The 20,588-nt window shown below is 45.9% G+C and overlaps 1 protein-coding gene across 14 annotated transcripts in view; it reads right to left on the reverse strand.

The window, feature by feature from the left end:
- Pde8b (phosphodiesterase 8B) overlaps nucleotides 1–20,588 on the reverse strand; it is a 224,974-nt gene that overhangs the window by 181,184 nt on the left and 23,202 nt on the right. For 7 of the 14 annotated variants that reach the window (XM_076927188.1, XM_076927183.1, XM_076927178.1 and 4 more), the window contains exon 1: nucleotides 14,541–15,168. The exons of 2 other annotated variants lie outside the window; for them this stretch is intronic. In XM_076927188.1, coding sequence (XP_076783303.1) covers nucleotides 14,541–14,879 — 339 coding nt within the window. In that variant the 5' untranslated portion in view covers nucleotides 14,880–15,168. Of the gene's footprint in view, nucleotides 1–14,540; nucleotides 15,171–20,588 lie in introns of those variants that run through there. 5 more of the 14 variants (XM_076927176.1, XM_076927184.1, XM_076927179.1 and 2 more) reach the window with 2 other exon arrangements.

Raw genomic sequence — 20,588 nt, forward strand, 5'->3', positions numbered from 1 at the left:
TGTGTGTAGGTCATACTGTACACACAGCAAGTGTGTGAGCTAAATGATCCTATCTTCCTCAGGCAGAGGAAAGAAACGGACAGAAGAGATGTCGAGTCAGAGAACTAAGAAGGTGGACCACAGGAGGTTATAGTCTAATTCCCTCAGACCTCAAGCCCCGGGTGTCTGATGAGAGAACCAAGAAAGCACTTGCCACATACTAAGACAGGAGAAAGCATAGACAACTGCTGACAAAGGTGTTGGAAGACGGAGACAGTGAAGTAGAGCGTGGAGTGGGGCTGGAGGAGCTAAATGGATGAAGAGGGGGCGTACACAGGTACAAAACGTCTCATGCCTTGAGTGGAAACCCAGCAGTGATGGTCAGCAGGAGGGGGGCGTTGCCACCCTATGTGGCCTCCCACTGCCACAGAGAAGGCATCTCTGCTTTTGTTTCTTCCTCTCTCCCACAGCCTGACTTCTGGCAATATCTGCTTACAGAATCTAAGAAGAGCCTGTCCCGCAATGGCATCAAGAAGGCAGGGTGTGGAGACTCCCAGTGTCAACACTACAAAAGGGGAAGGGGAAAAAGAGGACCAAGACTCAAATACCCAACATAACTTTTGTTCCCTGCTTCTTGTCAAGTTACAATGTGAAACTGTAATTGCTTGATCGATAAGCCATGGCGGCGGCAGCTATCCATAAGGCCGTCATACACTATAAGGGGGCTACCTCATGGTGAGATGCATTATAATTGCAAAATAGATTCCAGATTTCAAAGGCTTAGTTCCAATCTTCTTAAAAAAAAAAAAAAAGAAAGAAAGAAAGAAAGAAAGAAAGAATGGTAACTATCTCAATTTCTGTATTATGTTGATATGATAATATTCTTAATATATCAGTCATATAATTATCTGCTTTTACATTTGAAAAAAAAAGTCAGATTATAGAAAACTTCAAAGCCTCCCTGCGTGGGCTTCATTTGTGTCTGACATTATACATCGATGGGATAGAGCTGTTCTAGAACATCAAAACAAGAGTATCAAACCCTACCTGGCAGCCTGCAAACCGCAGAACCTAAGGGTGCTCTCGGCTGCCGGTGCCTCCAGGCTTCACGCTCATTCTCAGTAGGTTCTCTTAGATTCTATACGCATCTGGCGGCTGTGAGCTCTTGGCTAAGAACACGGACTTTAATTCCGCTTCTTTCTCCTTGGTACAGGGCCTGTGGTCATGCATTTGTCTGTTCCTTTATGATTTTACTCTTCAGCTCACAGTTGATCATGCTCCTCCAGTTTCATCCCATAGAATTTAATCTCTAACTCCTAACTCCCACCAGTCAGCCAATATACCAGCTTCACACACACACACACACACACACACACACACACACACACACACACACACGAATGCACACATCCCAAGGGGCACATGGTTAACTTCCGTACCCCACCCCCACCTTCACCATACTCCCATTCATTAGAGCCTAGACTATTCATAGGGACTGTACTTCAGTCACACTTGTAACAATACATTACTCACAGGTTACAAAGAGGAGTTTTGCAGATTCTTTGGGTTCATAAAATTTGTGGAGGACCGTATGGCGGTTTGATTGAGAATGTTCCCTACAGGCTCACAGAGTTGAATACTTGGTCTTCCAGTTAGTTGGTGGTGCTGTTTGAGAAAATTTAGGAGCTGTGGCCTTGCTGGGGGAATCGTGTCACTGAAGGGCGGGCTTTGAGAGTTTAAAGCCTCAAGTTGTTTCCAGTTCATAGGCTCTGCTTTGTATGTGCCATAGGAGATGTGAGCTCTCAGATCCCAGTTCTTGCTGCCATGCATGCTGCTTCCTGTCATGTTTTACCATCACGATGAACTCTTATCCCTCTGGAACCAGAAGCCAAATAAATCCTTCCTTCTATAAGTTTATTTGGTCATAGTATTTTATCACAGTATAAATGTATAATACAGGCATGTCTGGATCTCAAGCCCCAAACAGTGCAGACCGTTCCATCACCCCAGGCTGCCCCTTAGTTACCACAAAAATAAATTACAGAAAAAGTGCTGTAATGGGAGTCTAGTAACAGAAGTCTGAGGCAGGAGGTTCACCATGAATCCAAGGCTATCCTGGGCTACCAAGGCTATGCTTAACACTTTATCTCAAAACAAAACAGAAATAAAATAAGATTCTACAATGTTTGGAAGCTCAAGACAGCAGGATATTGCCAGGTGGTGCCTCTAGTATGGTCAATGGACCCTCATCCATGGAGAAGGTGTCAGGACTCAAGAAGAAAATATAATCAACTTAGCTGCAACTATTGCTTCAAACAAAAGCTCCTCATCAAGTTGAATAAACCTGCTCTAAGGAAAAAAGATGGACAATTTGGCACCAATAAGTCTAATCACTGCAGTGCTGTAACACACAATATGTTGTGTTAAACGTATAAGAAGTCAAAATTATACTAACCTAGCAAACAAATAATCACTCAAAAAGTCTTCATCACCTTAGGAGACTGTTATAGAACCAACTCATGAGTCTGAAAACTGGAGCTATCAGGAAAAGGCTTTGAATGTCTTTTCTATAGAGACTGTATCCCAGGGAAACTGGCAAGCTCGTGAATGGAGGCTGCTCTTTTGTAGACTTGCTCCAGCTGCTGATGAAGAAGAAACAGTAGGGTGGGATCATTAGCATCTTCCCGCCCCTACCACCTAGTGCATCAAAGAAGTGGTCACTTGGCAGGGTTGGCATCCATAAAGAGGCCACCCCCTGTGTGCTTGCTGATGAGAGGAATGTCATCTTGTCATGGGAAATGTGCATTTAACGCATCTACAAAACGACTCTGACACCTAAGGCTTGGGGAACATTGCTGAAGAGGGGGCGGAAAGACTGTAAGAGCCAGGGGATCAGGGGTTCGATGTGAGCTTTTGACTGCTAGTAATGTCAGAGGCTACACCCATAAAGTCTCGTCAACATGACTGCCTGAACATGAGCTGAACAAGACAACACCACCACACATGTCAAAGTGAGTGGAGGAAATACTACACAGCCTCAACCCTACACAAAGAACAACTAAGGAACTAAGAAGCTAACGCCCAACTAAGGACCGCTGAGGGTGGGAGAATTAGTCTTTCCCAGTTAGTGTGGTACTAAATGGTCAGCCCTGAAAACATACATACAAGTAACACTATATACACTGACTGGATTATATTTAGAAATATATATATGAGTATGTACATATATGCACGTAACAATTAATGAAAAAAGAGACCATGAGTTTGAAAGAAGGGCATATAGAAGAGATTGGAGGGAGAAAACGGAAGGAATTATAATCTCAAACAATAAAATTAAAATAATTTAAAAAAAACAAATAAAATGTTTTCTCCCACCTCCACTCCCAAAACTGAGCATAATCAGATTTGACCTCTAGATTCTACTATCATTTCCTACCGAACACAGAAGGCAGAGAAAACGCATCAGCTGGCCCTCAAGCATGCAACAGTAAGACTTAGGATGGGAGAATGCCTACAGGACAAAGAATCTCAGTTCCTTAACAAATAGATTGCAAATGGGGAAAAGAGAGGAAGGAAAGGAACAGACAAGAGACCAGCCATTTGAAAGTAGTAGATTTTATGTGGATAACAACACACATAAAGAACAAGATGATTAGACAGAGGGAAAAAAAAAAAACCATAGACGCAATGACCCACACCCAAACAATAGGCAGAGCTCTGGGGACCCCAAGGAAGAGGGGAAGAAAGGAACGAAGGAGTCAGGGGAGTTGAGGAAACTAGGAGAACATGGCCCACAGAATCAACTAAGCAGAACTCACAGGAGCGTACAGAGAGTGAAGTGCAATCATGGAGCCTGCATGGGTCTGTGCGAGGTCCTCTGCATACATGCTGGGGCTGCTTAGCTTGGGACTTTCATGAGACTCCTACCAGTGGGAGTGGGGCTATCTCTTACTCTTTGTCTGCTCTTGGGACCCTCTTCCTCCTACAGGGTTACTTCACTAAGCCTTGCTATGAGAGTTTGTGCCTAGTCTTGTTGTATCTTGTTATGGCGTGTTCTGTTGATCCCTCTTGGAGGCCTGCTCTTTTCTGAAGGAAAACAGAGGAGTAGGGGATCTGGGGAAGAGAGGAAGTGGAGGGGGTAGAACAGAGAGGAATGGAGGGAGGGGAGGGGAGGGGAGGGGAGGGGAGGGAAGGGGAGGGGAGGGGAGGGGAGGGGAGGGGAGGCTTCAGTAGGGATGTATCGTATGAGAGAAGAATAAATTAAAACAAGCAAGTACATGCTGAAATATTTGTAAGTGGAAGAGAAAATAAGGAATGAGATATGCCTCTACTTAGCAGCGGGTGAAGGGAGGACAATATGGCACATGCCACTCTGGGTTCCTGGCTGTGCTGAGCCTGAGTGTGAGCAATCCACTTGAGCGCACGCCTCAGTGTCCTTCCTAGCTCTGTGAGGCTAGCTGGGCCTCTGCTTGCCCAGCACCCTCAAGGATCAATTCCCATAACTATTCCCTGTAAGTGCTCCCTGAAGGAACTCCTGAAGGCTTTTTCTCACCTGTGTCACCCCCTAATTAAATCCACTCTTCCCAAAAGGCAGATATTGAAAAAGAAACAAGGCCTGATACAATTTTCTGTTCTTCTCACGGCAGCACTGTCTCAATACTATGGATGTAGCCCAGCTACAGGAGAGGTTAAATCCCCCTTTGTGCTGACCTAGAAACCTAAACACCCATATTGCATTGCCTCCTTATGAAAATCCACTCCTGATGTCAGCCATGTGCCTTAGAAGCAGTTTGAGATTTGCTTGTCATATAAACTGCCTTGTAGCCAGGCACTGGTGGTGTATGCCTTTAATCCCAGCACTCAGGAAGCAGAAGCAGGTGCATCTCTATGAGTCTGAGAGCAGCCTGCTCTTTAGAGTGAGTTCCCTGGACAGCCAGAGCTACACAGAGAAACCCTGTCTTGAAAAAACATGGATGGGTGGGTGGGTGGATGGAGGAATGGATGGATAGATGGATAGATAGATAGATAGATAGATAGATAGATAGATAGATAGATAGACAAACAGACCAATAGATAGCCACATTAGGGGGGTCAAAAAAGAACAGAGGGTGGCCTCCAGCCCTTGTCTAACAGTAATATCAAGGAACTGAATCCTGCTAATAACCACAAAGGTGAACTTAGAAGATCTTTACCATAGTGAGAGGTGCCTTTTATAGAAATCTGATTGCTTTTCAGGATTCCAAGTTCTCACTTTGATACACAGATATCCTGGCCTTTGAATCGTCTCTTCTTCCCTGCATGAAAACTCTGGGAAAGCAGGAGGAAGCATACTGTGGCATTCCTCCTCGCTGCCCTTCAGGAGGTAAGACTTAACAGACCAACAGCTCACCCAGAGAGATGCAGGCTCGTGGTTAGATGCAACAGATCTCAGGGTTTTGAGGTCTCAGTAGGTCAGACCACTTTAGAGAAAGTCACTGGGTATTGGAAAACTTACCCTGGGTTCCATGTGGCTCTGAGACACCATCCCAGGGATGGGAAGACCTCTGTGAAGCCAGTGGGTGAGGGAGCCTGGAACTGGCTTTGCAGACCCCACTAATATAGATTTGGAAGGAGGGAGCAGGAAATCGCATGGAAACATATCCACCTAAGCTTTCTCTCTCTGCCACGTATCCCACAGCAGATGGTGTGTGTGTGTGTGTGTGTGTGTGTGTGTCCAAATGTGCTCATGGGACCTTGGTTCTATCTTTATTTACTATCTGTCTTCTGAGTATCACAATCTGCTGTGGTCATATTAAAATACTTCTAATTTTATCTGAGGCTCAGCTCAAAATGCAATTAGTGACTTTTGCTTCCCTCAAATCACCAGGTATCTGAGGCCAGACTGCCTCTCACATGACCCAAAGACCACTAGGCCCAGGCTTGCTGGGCACAGGCATTTATAACCCTGCTTCTCTTCTCTGCAGGGTGTGGCAGCACAGGCCTGTAATCCCAGCACTTAGGAAGACTGAAGAAGGAAGATCAGGAACCTGGGGCCAACTTGTACAACATAGTAAGATCCAGCTCAGCCTTAGCTTCATACAAAACAATGTCTCAAAAAATATATATAAATAACCCAGCTTTTTTGCTCGTCTAGCATTGTTCTGGGTTGAAGCTCTCTCAGCAGGAGCCTTGAAATAGACAAAGACTATTTCATCTGAACTCAGTTCCTTAGCACCGTGTTTGTGTGGTTCTAGTGCAAAAAAATAAAAATAAATAATAAGTTACTATATGCTACTCATGTAGTAGGTTGCTGATAAGTCTCTTTGTGCCTTCCTGTAATGTTTTCCAGAATCCAGGGCCTTCTCTCAACTCTGACTCACACAAGCAGCTGTACCCAGCTATTTTTCTCTTCCTGTCTAAAAGAAAACAGGTTTTGAACCTACAGTACACCATCTTCCCAGAGGTAGCATCCATCACCCCAGATCACCTACAGAACAGCACCACAGAAGCCAGCAACACTCCTTCAAGATGGTTCATGAACGAGGCTTTGGGTTATAGGTTGGCATCAGAGAATCCCATGCTGAACCATTTCTGGATGACACCATGATACTGGCTGTCAGCCTCTGCCTGTGCAGACCCAAGAGCCCCATACCTACAATGCTTTAACCTGGAAGGATTCCTTCATGTCTTCTCTTTTGTAATCCCCACTGGAGCAGACTAAATCAGTCAGTAGTGGTGGTTTCCAGTTCCTGTATAGCCCATCTCCGTAAGTTCAGAGAGTCTACACTGGCCAAGTCAACCTACTAGAGAGTGTGGTTTTCATGTTCTAACAGAAAACAATGTTTTAAAATACCTACATAACCCAAGCTTCATGTTAACTACCAAGATGCTAATGATGGCGACCACAAGAATATTGGCACTGAATCATGGTAGAGCACATCACTGTGATCAATGAAAACATTCTGTGTATGGGGCTGTATGAACTCTATATGTGCATATACCCTCCACTAACCTAAAATGCACTCCAGGCCACGCAGTTAGAAAGAGTGACTATAGAAGTATATGAAGAAAAACTCCACTCTAGAGGCCCCTTGCTTCCCTGCCTACTTTCTCGGGACCCTCTTCTCTGCCACAGATAGTTGTACTGTAACACCAGCCACCATGGCCCTCTCCAAAGGTCCCATGCCCACTCTGAGGGGTGCAGTGAGAAGCAGTAAAGATCAGTGCTTTGAAAGATCAGGTTATATTTGATCTCCCTGCCCCCCCCCCCCAAGTCCAGGTCTTACCCTGGGTAGTTTGTTCTTACAACTTCATTTTCCATATTTTTTTTAAAGATGTATTGTTTTATTCTATGCGTATAATGTTTTGCCTGCCTGCTTACATAGCATTAGAGTCCCTGGTGCCTGTGGAAGCCAGAAGGCATTTGTGAGCTGACACACGGGTGCTGGAAACCAAACCTGGGTCACCTGCAAGAGCAGTCCATGCTCTCAGCCACTAGGCCATCTCCCTGGGGCCCCTCTCCCCCATTTTTGAGAATGGAAATAAGAATCTAGATCTGAGCCAATTGAGGGAAAACAGTGTAATCGGAAGGATCAGAGTACAGCAGGGGCTTAACAGCCAATGTCTTCTATCCACCTAGTTCACCGTGTAAAAATCTACGATATTACCTTGGAAACAAGGTACGACACAAAACGGTCCTTCTTTCATTGATGGATTAGCTGAAAATAAAAACATTCCCTGATCTTTGTCACAGCTAAAACTGGTTTCTTTAAGCATGCCATGAGAAGAATAGCAGCACTCTACTACAGCAGGAGCTAGCCCACGGTGGGAGCTAGCCCACGGTGGGAACTAGTTCACGGTGGGAGCTAGTCCACGGTGGGAGGGGAGGAAACAGGAGAAAACATTCATCATCAATGCTCAATTAAAGTACACAACATGTTGTTAAGCTGCTGTAGTGCCTGTTAGCCATGACACCCACTGTGAAAGGAACTTCTCCCTCCCCAGTCTAAAACAAACTCCAGAAGGCTGGCGGTGGGGCTTCATGGTAGAGGCCTTGGGCTCCATCTTCAGCCCCACAAAATAAATAAGAAAGACTCCAACACGTATCTTAAGAGTTTAAAACACAGTCAAAATGTGCACATTCTTTACTGAAAATACCAGCTTATAACCACATATTAAAAATCAAAATTTTCTCAGTTTCAGGGACCGAGGAAAGAAATCTACAGAGTATAGAAAAGTAAAAGCCAGGGCCGGGGGTGGGGGGGGGTAGGTTAAGTAGCCAGGCTGGGTCCTCAGAGTCTCATGAGGCATAGCACTTTCTCTGTCCACACCAAACCCTGAGGGAGGGGTAGCAATCGAGGGCAGAGGCACCAGAGTCAGCAGAGAATGAAGGATGAAACTGAGGCGGGGGTGGGTGTGTAGCACTCAGAGGTCCCAGTCAGGGTCACTGGACAGATTTTAGCAGAAGTTATTACACAGGAAACACAAGCAAGGAATCTGGCACACATAAAAAAAAAAACCACTTCTCTTCGAGGCGAGGCTCTGCACTGTCTGCCTCACTTTGAGTTTCTCTCTGTAGCACAGAAGAGCAGCTCGTCTCACTTTTCGGTATCTTTGGGATCTGCTTGTTCAGTGCTACTCTCGACCCTGCCCTGTACCCGGGACTCTCCACCCAATACACTCCTGTTCTCTCTGGTATATAGGCATGTTTGGGGAAAAAGCTACAGCTAAGAGATCCCTGCAAGGGAAGTCAATTCCATGAAGCCATTCACCCATTTGTCTTTGTCTCTGCCTGTCTTTCTATGTCTTTGTGTCTGTCTATCTCTGTCTCTTTCTGTCCTTCTGTATGTATGTGTCTGTCTTTCTCTGTCTCTCTGTCTCTGTCTCTATCTCTATTTCCATCTCTCTGTATGTGTGTGTCTCTGTTTGTCTCTGTGTCTGTCTGTCTCTGTGTCTATCTCTGTGTGTCTCTCTCTCTCTGACACCCCCTCTCTCTTTGACACCCCCCCCTCTGACCACCCAAGGCTGTCAATCCATCGCCAATTGCATCTCTCATATCCCTCCTTGAAGCCATAGCTTCTGGGGGCTTCCCTGTCCTATACTTGTCCCTGGGGTTTCTATAACCATCACCCATGATCCTTCTACAGTTATAATAGTTTTCTCTTGTTCTAGTTTGAGGGTCTTGCAGACTCATTTGTTGACCCTCTTTCCTCCTGCCGGCACCTTAGAAGCAGCTCCTTGGTAAAACTATTATCTTATGTGCGCTCTGCACGCTGCCCAAGACATGTTGAAACAGGGAGCAAGAAAGATATGGCTGGCTTTTCTTACCTCATCCAAGTACAGCGGTTGCCTATAGCCTCTGATTGGCTACAGCAATTCCTGTGGCCATGAGTTCTTCATGCCCAGTAGAGATCCCCACAAAAGCAGAAAATAAATACTTGTATTCCCCCATTGGAAATCTCAACCTGGCTCAGTGGTTGTCACCTCTGTGAAGACTCTGAATATCTAGATTGTATTTACCCTCCTGACCCAAGGTTCCTGCCTCTTCCTCCTTGATGGTTTTCCAGCCTTGAGACTCTATATTCTCTCCTTACCATTTGGATTCCTGGCCCATTACCAACATGGTGGCACAGAACCTGTCCTCAGCTCTGTGCCCTGTCTCATCGGAGCTCTGTTAGCTGGTCACCACGGGGAGATGTCAGTAGAAACTGTCTCACCTCTAAGTGCATAGTGTCCCTTTCTGATGAGAAGTGCCGTGTCTGTTTTGTTTTGCTTTTGTTTTTTGAGATGTTTTCTCTGTGTCGCTATAACTGCCCTGGAACTCACTTTGTAGACTAGGTTGACTTCAAACTCAGAGATCCCCCAGCCTCTGCCTTCCAAGTGCTGGGATTAAAAGTGTGTACCACCACTGCGCAGCTCTGATTTTAAGTCTTATTCAAAAGTGTTAAAAAGAAGAATCATCTAGTTGCCCTTTAAAACTAGTATAACTACGGTACAAGTTAAGGGAAAAATTTAGATAGGATCCCTTGGGCTGCTTCACATACAAGACATTGTAAGTTCAATTCTCAGCACTGGAGAAAGGGAAGAAAGCAAACACTGGCTCTAATTTGTGTATTGAGAGGGGGGAGGATTTTGATAAATATACAAAATGGTGGGAAGTAAATCTGGGTCTGACTATATTTAAATAACAGCACTAGCCAGAGTTTAGTAAACTCTGCACTTCACTTTGAAATAAAAGAATAATGAAGGTAATAGCAAGAACTCCAAGAATAAGGAACAGACCATGTAGCTGTTCTGTTTGACATCCAACCCGATTCCAGCATCTTCCATTGCTTTGCAAATGCCCATCATGCAGTGTATGGTCCCTCCATGGCAGAGGCAGCTGAAGCAACTGTGATGGGAAGACCATGCAAACCATCAGGGTCCATGAAACCCCAAGATGATCCTGTGAGGAACCGAACCTCAAGAAACCTGAGTGGGCTACGTGCTACTCTTCCCATTTACACTTTGGAGGCAATGTGAGGATTCAAACTTTGACACTGTAAAACGAAGGGAGAGCTGTGGCCACAGCCATAGGACTATACACTCTGCTTTCGGTGGCCGCACATAATTTATCTGGGACCCGGGACAACATCATTCATGTAAAGCATGGGCTTTCCAAGTGTGGCCCCCAGATCATCCACAAGATGTCTCCTAAAAGCTCAGAGAAAGTTCAAGTTCCCAGGTTCCTCCCAAGTCCTATGAAATCAGACAGTCCGGGGTGGCACCCAGCCCCACTGGATGCTTTAACAGGCTCTCCAGGTGATTCTTGTTTGAGAACCATGCCTTAGAAAAACAAGAACTCCTATAAAAAGTAGCTCAAATCCTTTCTCCTCACCCCTTCAATAAAACTCGTTATTGGGGTCACATAAATATTTATTTTCCTTTTAAGTACAATCTAGCATGCTCCTCGATGGCTCTACGTTGGGGATGGCCCTGGTGCTACTTCCGCTTCCCCAAGAGGGGCTGCCTGGGCTGAGGAGTGAATCACATACTCAGGCGACTTCCTGTGGACCTTCTCCCCACCTTAACTTGTAAAATAAAGGGTAGAGCCGGTGACTGGGCAGTGGAAGGAAAGATGGAGATGAAAACTTTTAGGGAGAATGAGGAGAGGAAGGAGAGAGAGGACGACTGAAGAAGAGGTGGTGGAAGGAAAAGGGAATCGAAGCACGTGGCCTGGAGAAACCACGAGTTATAAGGGGATAGAGCAGTGTAGTGGTGGATCTGCCCAATCTCGCTGCACAGCTGGTTTTCATATTAATTGAGTTGTGTTTTCATTGCATAGGTTTATTTGGGTTGGAGATTTACCACAACAGCTCTAGAATACCGTGGAACAACGCTGTGGAAGTCATCAACAACTGGTGTAGGCATGCCCCTTTGGAAGCGATTTACCCTCCTGGATAAGCTTGGCTCACTAAACATTATGGCTCTTTCCCAAATCCCCAGCATCTACAGGAGAGGCTGGCATAAATATCAGTGGAAGGAATATGTGAGCATGGTGAAGTGGATAGACGAGGAGGGGTAGCCATCAGCATATCGTCATCTGGCTGGTCAACACTTGATGACACCACTCGCATTCACAATCAGCTCACCTACGCAGGGATGGAGAAAGTCGAGTGGACCATCAATAAAGTCTACTAGGACTGGCTCTCCATCCTGGATGCTCCAAGCAGCAACAGCTGGTACCAGAAAAGACTGGTAAGAATTCCCAGTTCCTGCCCAAAGGAATTTCAGTTGTCTCCTCCGAGGATTTCTGAACAAGAATTACAGAACGGGCACGCATCAAGAGTGAGCATCCTGCAGGAGTCTCTCGTTAGAGTACTATTTTAGAAAGGCAAGCCAGAGAGAGATGAATTGCTAGGAAGTTGCATTTTTACAGCAACTGAGAGACAAACTCCTTACCAGAAATGGAAACTCATGTGATATCATTACACTGCATATGAATTATTAATGTTTATAATCTTTTTTTTTGCCAATTAGGTATTCAAGAAGGTTCCTGTTGACATCATGTTTGACATCATAATGCTTCATCATTCTAAAAGCTTAATGAAATAAATGATTGCTAGAAAAAGAGAGAGAGAGCTCAAACACACTTTTTTTTTCACTCAGGGGAATACCAGAAGCCAGCTGGATAGTGAAGATATTGTTTATCATTGGTGTACAAAGAGAAATGAAAAAGAAACATTGAAGCCCCCCAGTGCTATAAATGGGACTAAATGCCCAAGACTTTCTTCTCCTACGAAAGCAGTCAGGAAGAGCGGAGGAACCACGTGGCTGCCGGCTATCACGCACCCGGGGCAAAAGAATTCTTATTCTAAAAAGCAAAAGAAGATTCTCTTTACAAAATCATCTCATCCATGTAATGGAACAGAACATGTGAACTTTATGATTGGAACCAGCCATAGAATATCAAGTGGAAAGCTAACAGGCTACTATTAAGTATTTGGGGGTGGGGGTGGGGTAATTGTATGATAATGCATTCTATAGTGTTTATATAAATATACATGATCTAATTTCAAATGTATAATCTCTGAGGTTTATGTCATGCATATTCATGTGGGATCACTGAAATATCACTCCCCTTTCCAACATTCCTAGTGATGACTTGGAATAAACGAAGCTCTTATTTGGAAATCTTGTTGATAAAGTGACTTATACTCTTTCCCAGGTCAAGACTTTTAACATGTAAGCCAAGCAGCACAGATTTGTTCAAGTTTATAGTAACTGCTAATAACCAGGCCCATCTTCTCCACCAGTTTTTACTCCATTTGGTTTCTAAGTAGCCTCCTGAGGAAGGCATTAAGATGAAGAAAAATAGTCTCATTCATTATTTTTTTTTTCCGTTCACTAAACAAACACCAAGTAGCTGGGGCTGCCGGGTATTTAAAAATGAGTTCCTTGCTACTGTGAAAGAAAAAAAAGATACATAAGTTTCTCTTGAGCAACCAAAATGAAATCCCACAGAGTTCATGAGCAGTCACTAATCTTGACTACTGCTTCAGGCCTTCAAATCCCCTTTCAAAACCCCAAGTTAAAGATGTTGCTAAATATAGCCTCCTTAGCACCTTAAAATCTCTCCTAATGGTAACTTTATGTTGCTGCTGGCAGGAAACCCCCGAAAGCAGCGAACAAAAGCAAGTTTGGTGCCACCACATGTAACAAACATTTAATTGAATCCAGCCAGGTCTCTACTCTTTAGATGAACTGTTAATACTCAAAAGTAAGAAAATAAACTCATTCCTGATACACAATAGGGATGTATTAAATGGTATTTTTATGTTAATGGTAGTCACAATTATTACTAGGGAAACATCACAGCCATTAAGAAACACTGGTTAAGTGTTATGTAGAAAAATGGCATTCCATTTTACAAAAATGAAGTTCATCGAAAGGCAAGCCCACTATCCCTCCTGTTCCTCCAGTGTGGCTGCACTTCGTCCAGGGAAGACCCAGAGCCTTCCTCATTCACACTGGGCCAGCTGTTGAGTGTATTTTTACTACTAGACGTACAATCGTGTCTTTGTCAAGGAATCAAGGAATGGTCCCCGGTAATCTACTGACTGCATAAGAGCTGTGTCTATCTAACGTTAAGAGTTTAGAGACGTGTTTTTCCTCTGCACAATGAGATGTGCTCTTGGGTTTGCTATAAAGCAATTCATCTGACACAGTGAGATCCTCTTGGATGTAATCGTACTTTGAAAACATATTGATGAGCACTCTTGGAATAGATTTTCATCAAGAACTATTTAGAGACTGCCTTAACCATCTTCCACACATCTTCACAATCCCACCTCCCCCGCCCCTACCCCGGAAGACATGTATGCAGAATCACCATCCTGAGGCAGCTGCCCTGAACTGCTGACATTCCAAACGCTGGCTGGGTTCTCTCAATAATGTCCAGGATACAGTCATCCCAAAGAAACACTATAGAAACAACAGGTTCCACTTGGCTCTCCCTAGTCCTTTTCTATATAGCTCTTCAACCGTAAACAGCTTGGTTCATTCACAAATCCCTGCACTGGGCCGCTGTGCAAAGAACTCCATCCAGCCTGGCTGACTTACAGGTAAAAATCTGAACCTGAGACGCTCTAAACATCCTGGTGCTGGGGCAGTACCACATACAGATCCAGCTCAGCGCTCAGATTTCATTCAGAGGAACTCGCATGCTCTTGGTGATGCATACCCATCCCTCCAGCTGCATCCATTGGGCCACAGGCTGCTCTCCCTCAACAAGAAACAGGCCGCCCCAACTGCCTTCCGCTGCGCCGCACTCTGCACCTGTCCCCACCCCAGGACCAGCTAGGTTTGTTCCCCTGCAGCCTCCAGGATCTTTTTCATCTCCAATTCCCTGGGCCCTCACCACCGGCAAAAAAAGAAAAAAAAAAAAAAAAAAAAAAAAGAAAAAGAAAGAAAGAAAAAAGAAAAAAACCCGAACAGTAAACTCCGCCTTAGCAACACCCTCCCTCAATCGATCGCCCAACTCCCGCCATAGCCCCCCACCTAGGGCAGACCCGACGGATAACCCCCCAACAGCCAGCATTTACCTTGACACTGGTGTAGCTAGTCTGAGTCTCGGCCTCGGCACTGCTGCAGCAGTGACGCCTCCGGCCCCGGCAGGTGGTCGTGGCGGGCCCCGAGGACCCCGTGCTGCTGCCACTGCCCAGCTCAGCCCGGGACCTGCGGACTCGGACAGCGCCCGGGGGTCCCGCCGCGCGGCTCGGGGGCATGGCGTCGGCGGCGTCGGTCTGCACGAAGAGGCCGTGCAGGGGCGCCGTGGGGCCCTGCGACACGCTGCTGGTCTGGCGGGGCGAGTTGGACTCATCCGAGTCCCGGCAGTAGATCACACCGCTCTGCGAGACATGGATGCTGGGGGCGCAGCCCATCCCTCAGCCGGGCTCCCCCGCGCGCGCCCGCCCGCGCCCCCGGGCCACCGGGACTCAAAGCTCCCACGGCCACCTGCAGTGAGGGGGCGGGCGTGGTGACGGTGGTGCCCAGACTGCGCGCCCCCCAGTCTGAGTGGCCACCGCTCTGTCGGGCTCGCCTCCTTGCCCCCTGGCGAGCGTCTGGGGGCAGCACGCGTCACCCCAACTTTCCCTCCCGGGCCATCTTCCTCCCGGAGCGGCAGAGCGCGCACACACGGCCCGCGCGCCCCAGCGGCCGCCACCCTCCCCGCCGCAGCGCCCCAAACGCGCGCCCCGCGCCTCCGCCCTCTGCTCCGCCCGCGCCTCGGCCCGCGCCGCCTAGCTCCCCACACTCCGGTCAGGGTGTCCGCCCCCCGGCCGGCTCAGTCTTCCCACTTTCAGCCCTTGCACGTCCTCTCCTAGTCTCCATCTTCCTCGGGGTCCCCAAGGGCCACCCCACTGCACTCTTCTCCCTGCCGCGCAGTGCCTGGCAGCACGCCTCCGGTGCCCTCCCCAGTTCTTGGCTGCCCAGAGGCCTCATCCCTTGGGGAGCTCCATGGCCACAGAGCCCCCTAGTGCTCTAGCCCCTCTCCCCCTAGTCTGCACTAGCCCTGTTCCAGGCCAAGAATAGCTGGGTAGACCTTCGGGGTAAGTCTCTTCTCAAAAACATGTTTTCAACATATCCCTGAGTTGTCCCCAGAATGCCCTATCCAAACAGCAGGGAGCACATAGCTCAGGCCCACCTAGCCCACTCACTGGGTTGTCAACACACGTGAGGAGTTGAGACCCAATTCCGTTAGCATTCACCTTTCCCACATGCTAATTCTAGAATTCAGCTGGGTGGTGGCCCAACCTTTGGTGGAAAAAAAAAAACAAAACAAAACCCATTCCCTGTGTGCAAATCCTTCAGAAGTGAGATGGGCTATCCTTTCAGGGGAATCCAACCCTCATTTCCATGGAAGATCCAAGAAAAGACTGCCTGTGGTTTTCTGTTCACTTGTTTGTTTTGTTGTTTTTTTGTTTTATTTTGTTTTCTCTCCCCAAGTCTTCAGTTCTTCTCTGGGCATCACGTTCACCCAGCCTCCAGCTTTCCTTCTTCCTCCTGGATTAGGCATTCCAAAATGGCTTCCCAGGGTCCCCTCAGCCAGGGCCACACTGCCAGAGAAGCAACTCCGCTGTGTGACTGTGAAGTGGAAATCCATGTCCCGGGTCCCCAGGCACCACTTGCCTACTTAAGGTCTCCTTCAGTAATTTCTGCCACAACCACAGTGGCCCAAGGGACAAAGTGAGATGGTCTGAGCAAAGACTTCACTTAGAGTTCTATAAGGGCAAACTTCAACGCAAAATACGAAGAAGTATCCAATTCAAAACTGCGTTATTAGTCTCCTCCTCTCCCGCCCCCACCATCAACTCAGAGTTGTCGGAGGAAGATGTCTGACTGACTGCCAAATCGAAACAAAATAGATACATCCCTCCACCTCTGAAATTCATGCTGGGGATGGTAGTCTACATCTACAGTTCGAAAAATTAGAAGGCTGAGGCCCATCTCCATGGAGGCCACCTTGGCCTCCAGGGTGAGAATCCGATCTCCAAAATGAAACGCCACCACATCCCAAGTTCAGACCGAGAGAAGGAAACAAAATGAAGCTTATTCTGTTTTCCTTTGCATCCCAGGTTAGCTGCAACTTTTTTCTTCACTTTAGTGACACCAAAAATGTCCATCTCCAGTTAATCTAGGGGAAATCCATGTTGGGTTTCCTAATGGGCAGGCAAATAGCTCAAAGGATTTCTGAGTGGGCTGGGCTCCCCAACAAACAAACATTGAGGTAGTGTTTGGCAAGTAAGCAGTTTATTAGGTGTCTTGGAAGCAACATTTTGAGAAAGACATAAAAGGGAGGGAGGGCAAGTGAAGTCTGAGCTAAGAGAGAGCTGACTAGCCATGGGCATCCTGCAGGCAGGATTCTGATGCTAGGATGGTGCTTCAGAGAGGTCCTGAAGGTCCTGAAGGAGGGACCTTTATACATCCACGTAGACTGGTCGTCCATACCAACTGTGTCAGTGATTTTGGATGAGGGGCACTCCCGTACAGCCCAGCAGGGAAGGAATAACTCAGAACCCTTCTATCGGCACATGGCCGCTTTCCCCACAGTAGCCTTGCACAGTGATTGGGCCTCATACAGTTAAGATGCCACGATATCCAGGAGTGATCATTTACTTAAACCTATAAATTATATCAGAGCTAAATTACAAGAAACCCTCCCTCCAAAATCTCCATCTCAACTCCAGATACAAATTTAATCATTCAAGTAGTTCCTACACAACCGTCTCAGGAATCATCCATCAGGAAACTGAGCATCCACATAATTCTCAGCCACAGCCATGCTCCGGGTAGCCTCAAGGAGTTACTCAATGGAACCACCCATTGAAGAAAAAAGGCCCGGTGCTGCTTCAGAAGCTAAACTATGATAAAGACACAAATTATACCCTTTCTTTTGGTGGGGAGATTAGGAGATGAATCATGGCTGCACAGACATCCAGAAACAAATTTAGGTTGAACTTATACATTTTTAAAAATGACTAAGCCCTGAGAGGGATGACCTCAATGTAGCTAGTGAGTAGGACCAGACAGCTTTAGTGGGTTAATTGAACATTTCATGTTGGTTGAATGTGACTTCTCCATGGGATAGGAGGCAGAAGGGAAAGTACTTGAGATATCCATTTTTATATTCCATTTTCAAAGCAGACACAACTTCCACCTCCAAGTCTGGCTAGGTAAAAGGGGGGAAATCTGTCTCTATAATCTCCAAGCGTTCTCAGTGGGAATGTGTCACCTGCCCCCATGACAAGGATGGATCTGAGCTAATCACTGAAACTTACAGGAGTATATAAATGGAGAAGGGTGGGACTCTGAAATCATTTCCCTAGCTTAGTCCTGAGCCCTGAGTACTGGCCTCAGGAAGACATCTCTGAATTGACTTCCTAGCAAGGACACGGGTGCCACCCGGGGTAACGACAGTCTTCTCACTCTCAGATGCTGCAGCTATCATTTATGCCCAAGTTATAAAATAAGGTCAGGAAACCCAACATTATAAAAATAAATTAATTAAAGTGAGAAAAATTTAGCAACAATGTCCAAGAAGCAAATAGAAAGAAAGCTGATTTTTTTTTTAAATGTACTTAAAAAGAAACAAAAAACTTATCTAATGTCCAAGGTCAGCAGAGTGGCTTCTATGTTTTATAATGATATTAAGTAAGCACTTACTGCAAAATTATGACCCAGAGCACTGCAGGATCTTGAAGAATGAAGGTCCATTCCAATTCTAAAATGGGATGAATCTCCCAGAATTCCTCTCAAGGAGCAGAAAATGTGATTAATACATTTTGAATCCTTTTTAACCACAAAGGTTAAAACAACCATTGTCACCTGATTGAGCTTTAAATAACCAAACATTTAATCACATGATCAACCTTACAGAACTTCTGGGTTCAAACCGTGTTCCTCATGGAGGTCAAATGACACCATTTATTAGGCAACCGGAGAAGGTTCACTGAACTCATCTGGAAGGATTATTCTGAAACCTGACTCTGTGTAACCTTGGGGAAGTCATATAACTTCTGGGATTTGCTTTTCTGACCTCTCCAAATCACAGACATTTGGGATGCTAAGAAAGTCTTCTTCCTCTTAAAAGATAATTTTTAATTTAAAATCATGGACCTTGTTTTTAAGCCGAAAGAACAGTACCAATCCCCAAGGGCACATCAGAATCACTGGGAAGAATTTGTCAGAAATACAGTAATTCTACATTGCAGGTGTTGAGGGCTGATCCTGCACCTGCTATTTCTAAGACAATAAATCTAGTGTCTCAGCTGCCCTCACCCATCTTTGTGGGACCATACAAGAGTAATGGCTGCCGCCCTTATACAGGTCTATGGAACCCACACAATGAGACCACTCCCTACCACAGGCTGGGCTCTCACCATCTCTCTACCTGCTTCCACTAAAGTTGGTTAAATAGACATGGCAGAGGAAAGAGGCAAACTCATGGTGGCTTGACACTGGTGATCTCGGAGCTTACTAGAGCAGGATACTAGACCCTAGACCCAGTAAAGACACAAGACTCCCCAAACCAGCTGGGCCCAACATTGCTGAGGTAGATGACTACAAAAATGTCCTTTGCTTCATGATAATACCTACATGCTACAACCTGTAAGCATGCCTACCCACCACGTCTCTGATGTCACAACATTAGGACTATCTCATAGGAGTACAAAAAGAGTGTAAACGGTGCTGTGGGGAGTTCACACCCATGCCTAGAATGCCTGGCCTTCCCCTCACCTTCACTATGACAACCCACCCTTCCATCAGTTTGACCATCAACGTAACTATCCACATTAGCACTGTGCTACGACTGTCTGCTTCTACTCACCCTTTGAGCACAGCGTCTTTGCCTACAATAAAGTCCCTCCCATGTCTTCATTTGTCTTTGCTTCAAATTCTTTCCTTGATGGAGACAAGAACCTAGAAACACTGGGAAGAGGACTCAACTTGGCTCTCTTCTGTCCTAAAACTACCACCCGGGCTTCATGCTGTTTCCCCAGAAGACCTAGCATTCATCGGGAGCTGGGCCCTCGGCCACCCAGGCACCCACCTCCACAATTGCATGGCTAACCCTCCTCCCTTCCTTAAGTCTCTTTTGCGACGTCCCCTACTCCACGTTTCCATCCTCAACTCCTATTTCAAACTTGAATCAGCCTTCGTTCATTTGTCTGTGTCCCTCCTGAATCCCCTTGGCCTGGAATTTCTCTTGTTTCATAGTGTATGGCACCTTCCATTTTTACTAGACAATAAGCCCGCTTGTAATATTTACTGTCTATCTTCTCTCACAAGAATCTAGGTTCTCCATAGGCAGGATTTTTCTAGTTTCTTATTTATTTTTTGATCCCATACCTTTGTTGTACCAGTAGCTAACATATAGTCAGCTAGGCACTTGAGGTAGTTTGTATATGCTTGGCCCAGGGAGTGGTACTATTTGGAGGTGTGGCCTTGTTGGAGTGGGTGTGGCCTTGTTGGAGTAGGTGTGGCCTTGTTGGAGGAAGTATGTTATTGTGGGGGTGGGCTTTGAAGCTCCACCCCATTCAAAAGAGTAAGTCATCTCCTAGTGGCCTCCAAATGAAGATGTAGAATTCTCAGGTCCTCCTGCACCATGCCTGCCTGGATGCTGCCATGCTCCTGCCTTGATGATAATAAACTGAACGTCTGAACCTATAAGTCAGCCCCTATTTAATGTTTTCCTTATAAGAGTTGCCTCGGTCATGGTGTCTGTTCACAGCAGTAAAACCCTAAGACAGGGCTGGAATATCTGTTGAATGAAAGAATGATTTTTTTTTTTTTTTTTTTTTTTGCCTTTGCATCTCTGAACTGTCACAGCTCAAAATTAAAGAAGCAATTGTTCTAAGTAGGAAATTTCATGTTCTATGATTTTAGTTTTTAAAGTCAATGAATGTGTTTGACTTGAAAATCCTCCTTTTAGAAATAAAATCATCTGTATGGATTGTTATGTCAAGGCTAGTTATGGCAATGAAGTGTGAAAAAAACTCCATACATCAAACTCTTGAGGAGCAGCCCAGCAAACTGTTTAAATGAAATGTAAATTAGAAAGCAATGTAATATATGCATATCAATTACAAATA

This window comes from Arvicanthis niloticus, chromosome 29 (assembly GCF_011762505.2).
Source record: "Arvicanthis niloticus isolate mArvNil1 chromosome 29, mArvNil1.pat.X, whole genome shotgun sequence".
Lineage (NCBI taxonomy): Eukaryota > Metazoa > Chordata > Mammalia > Rodentia > Muridae > Arvicanthis > Arvicanthis niloticus.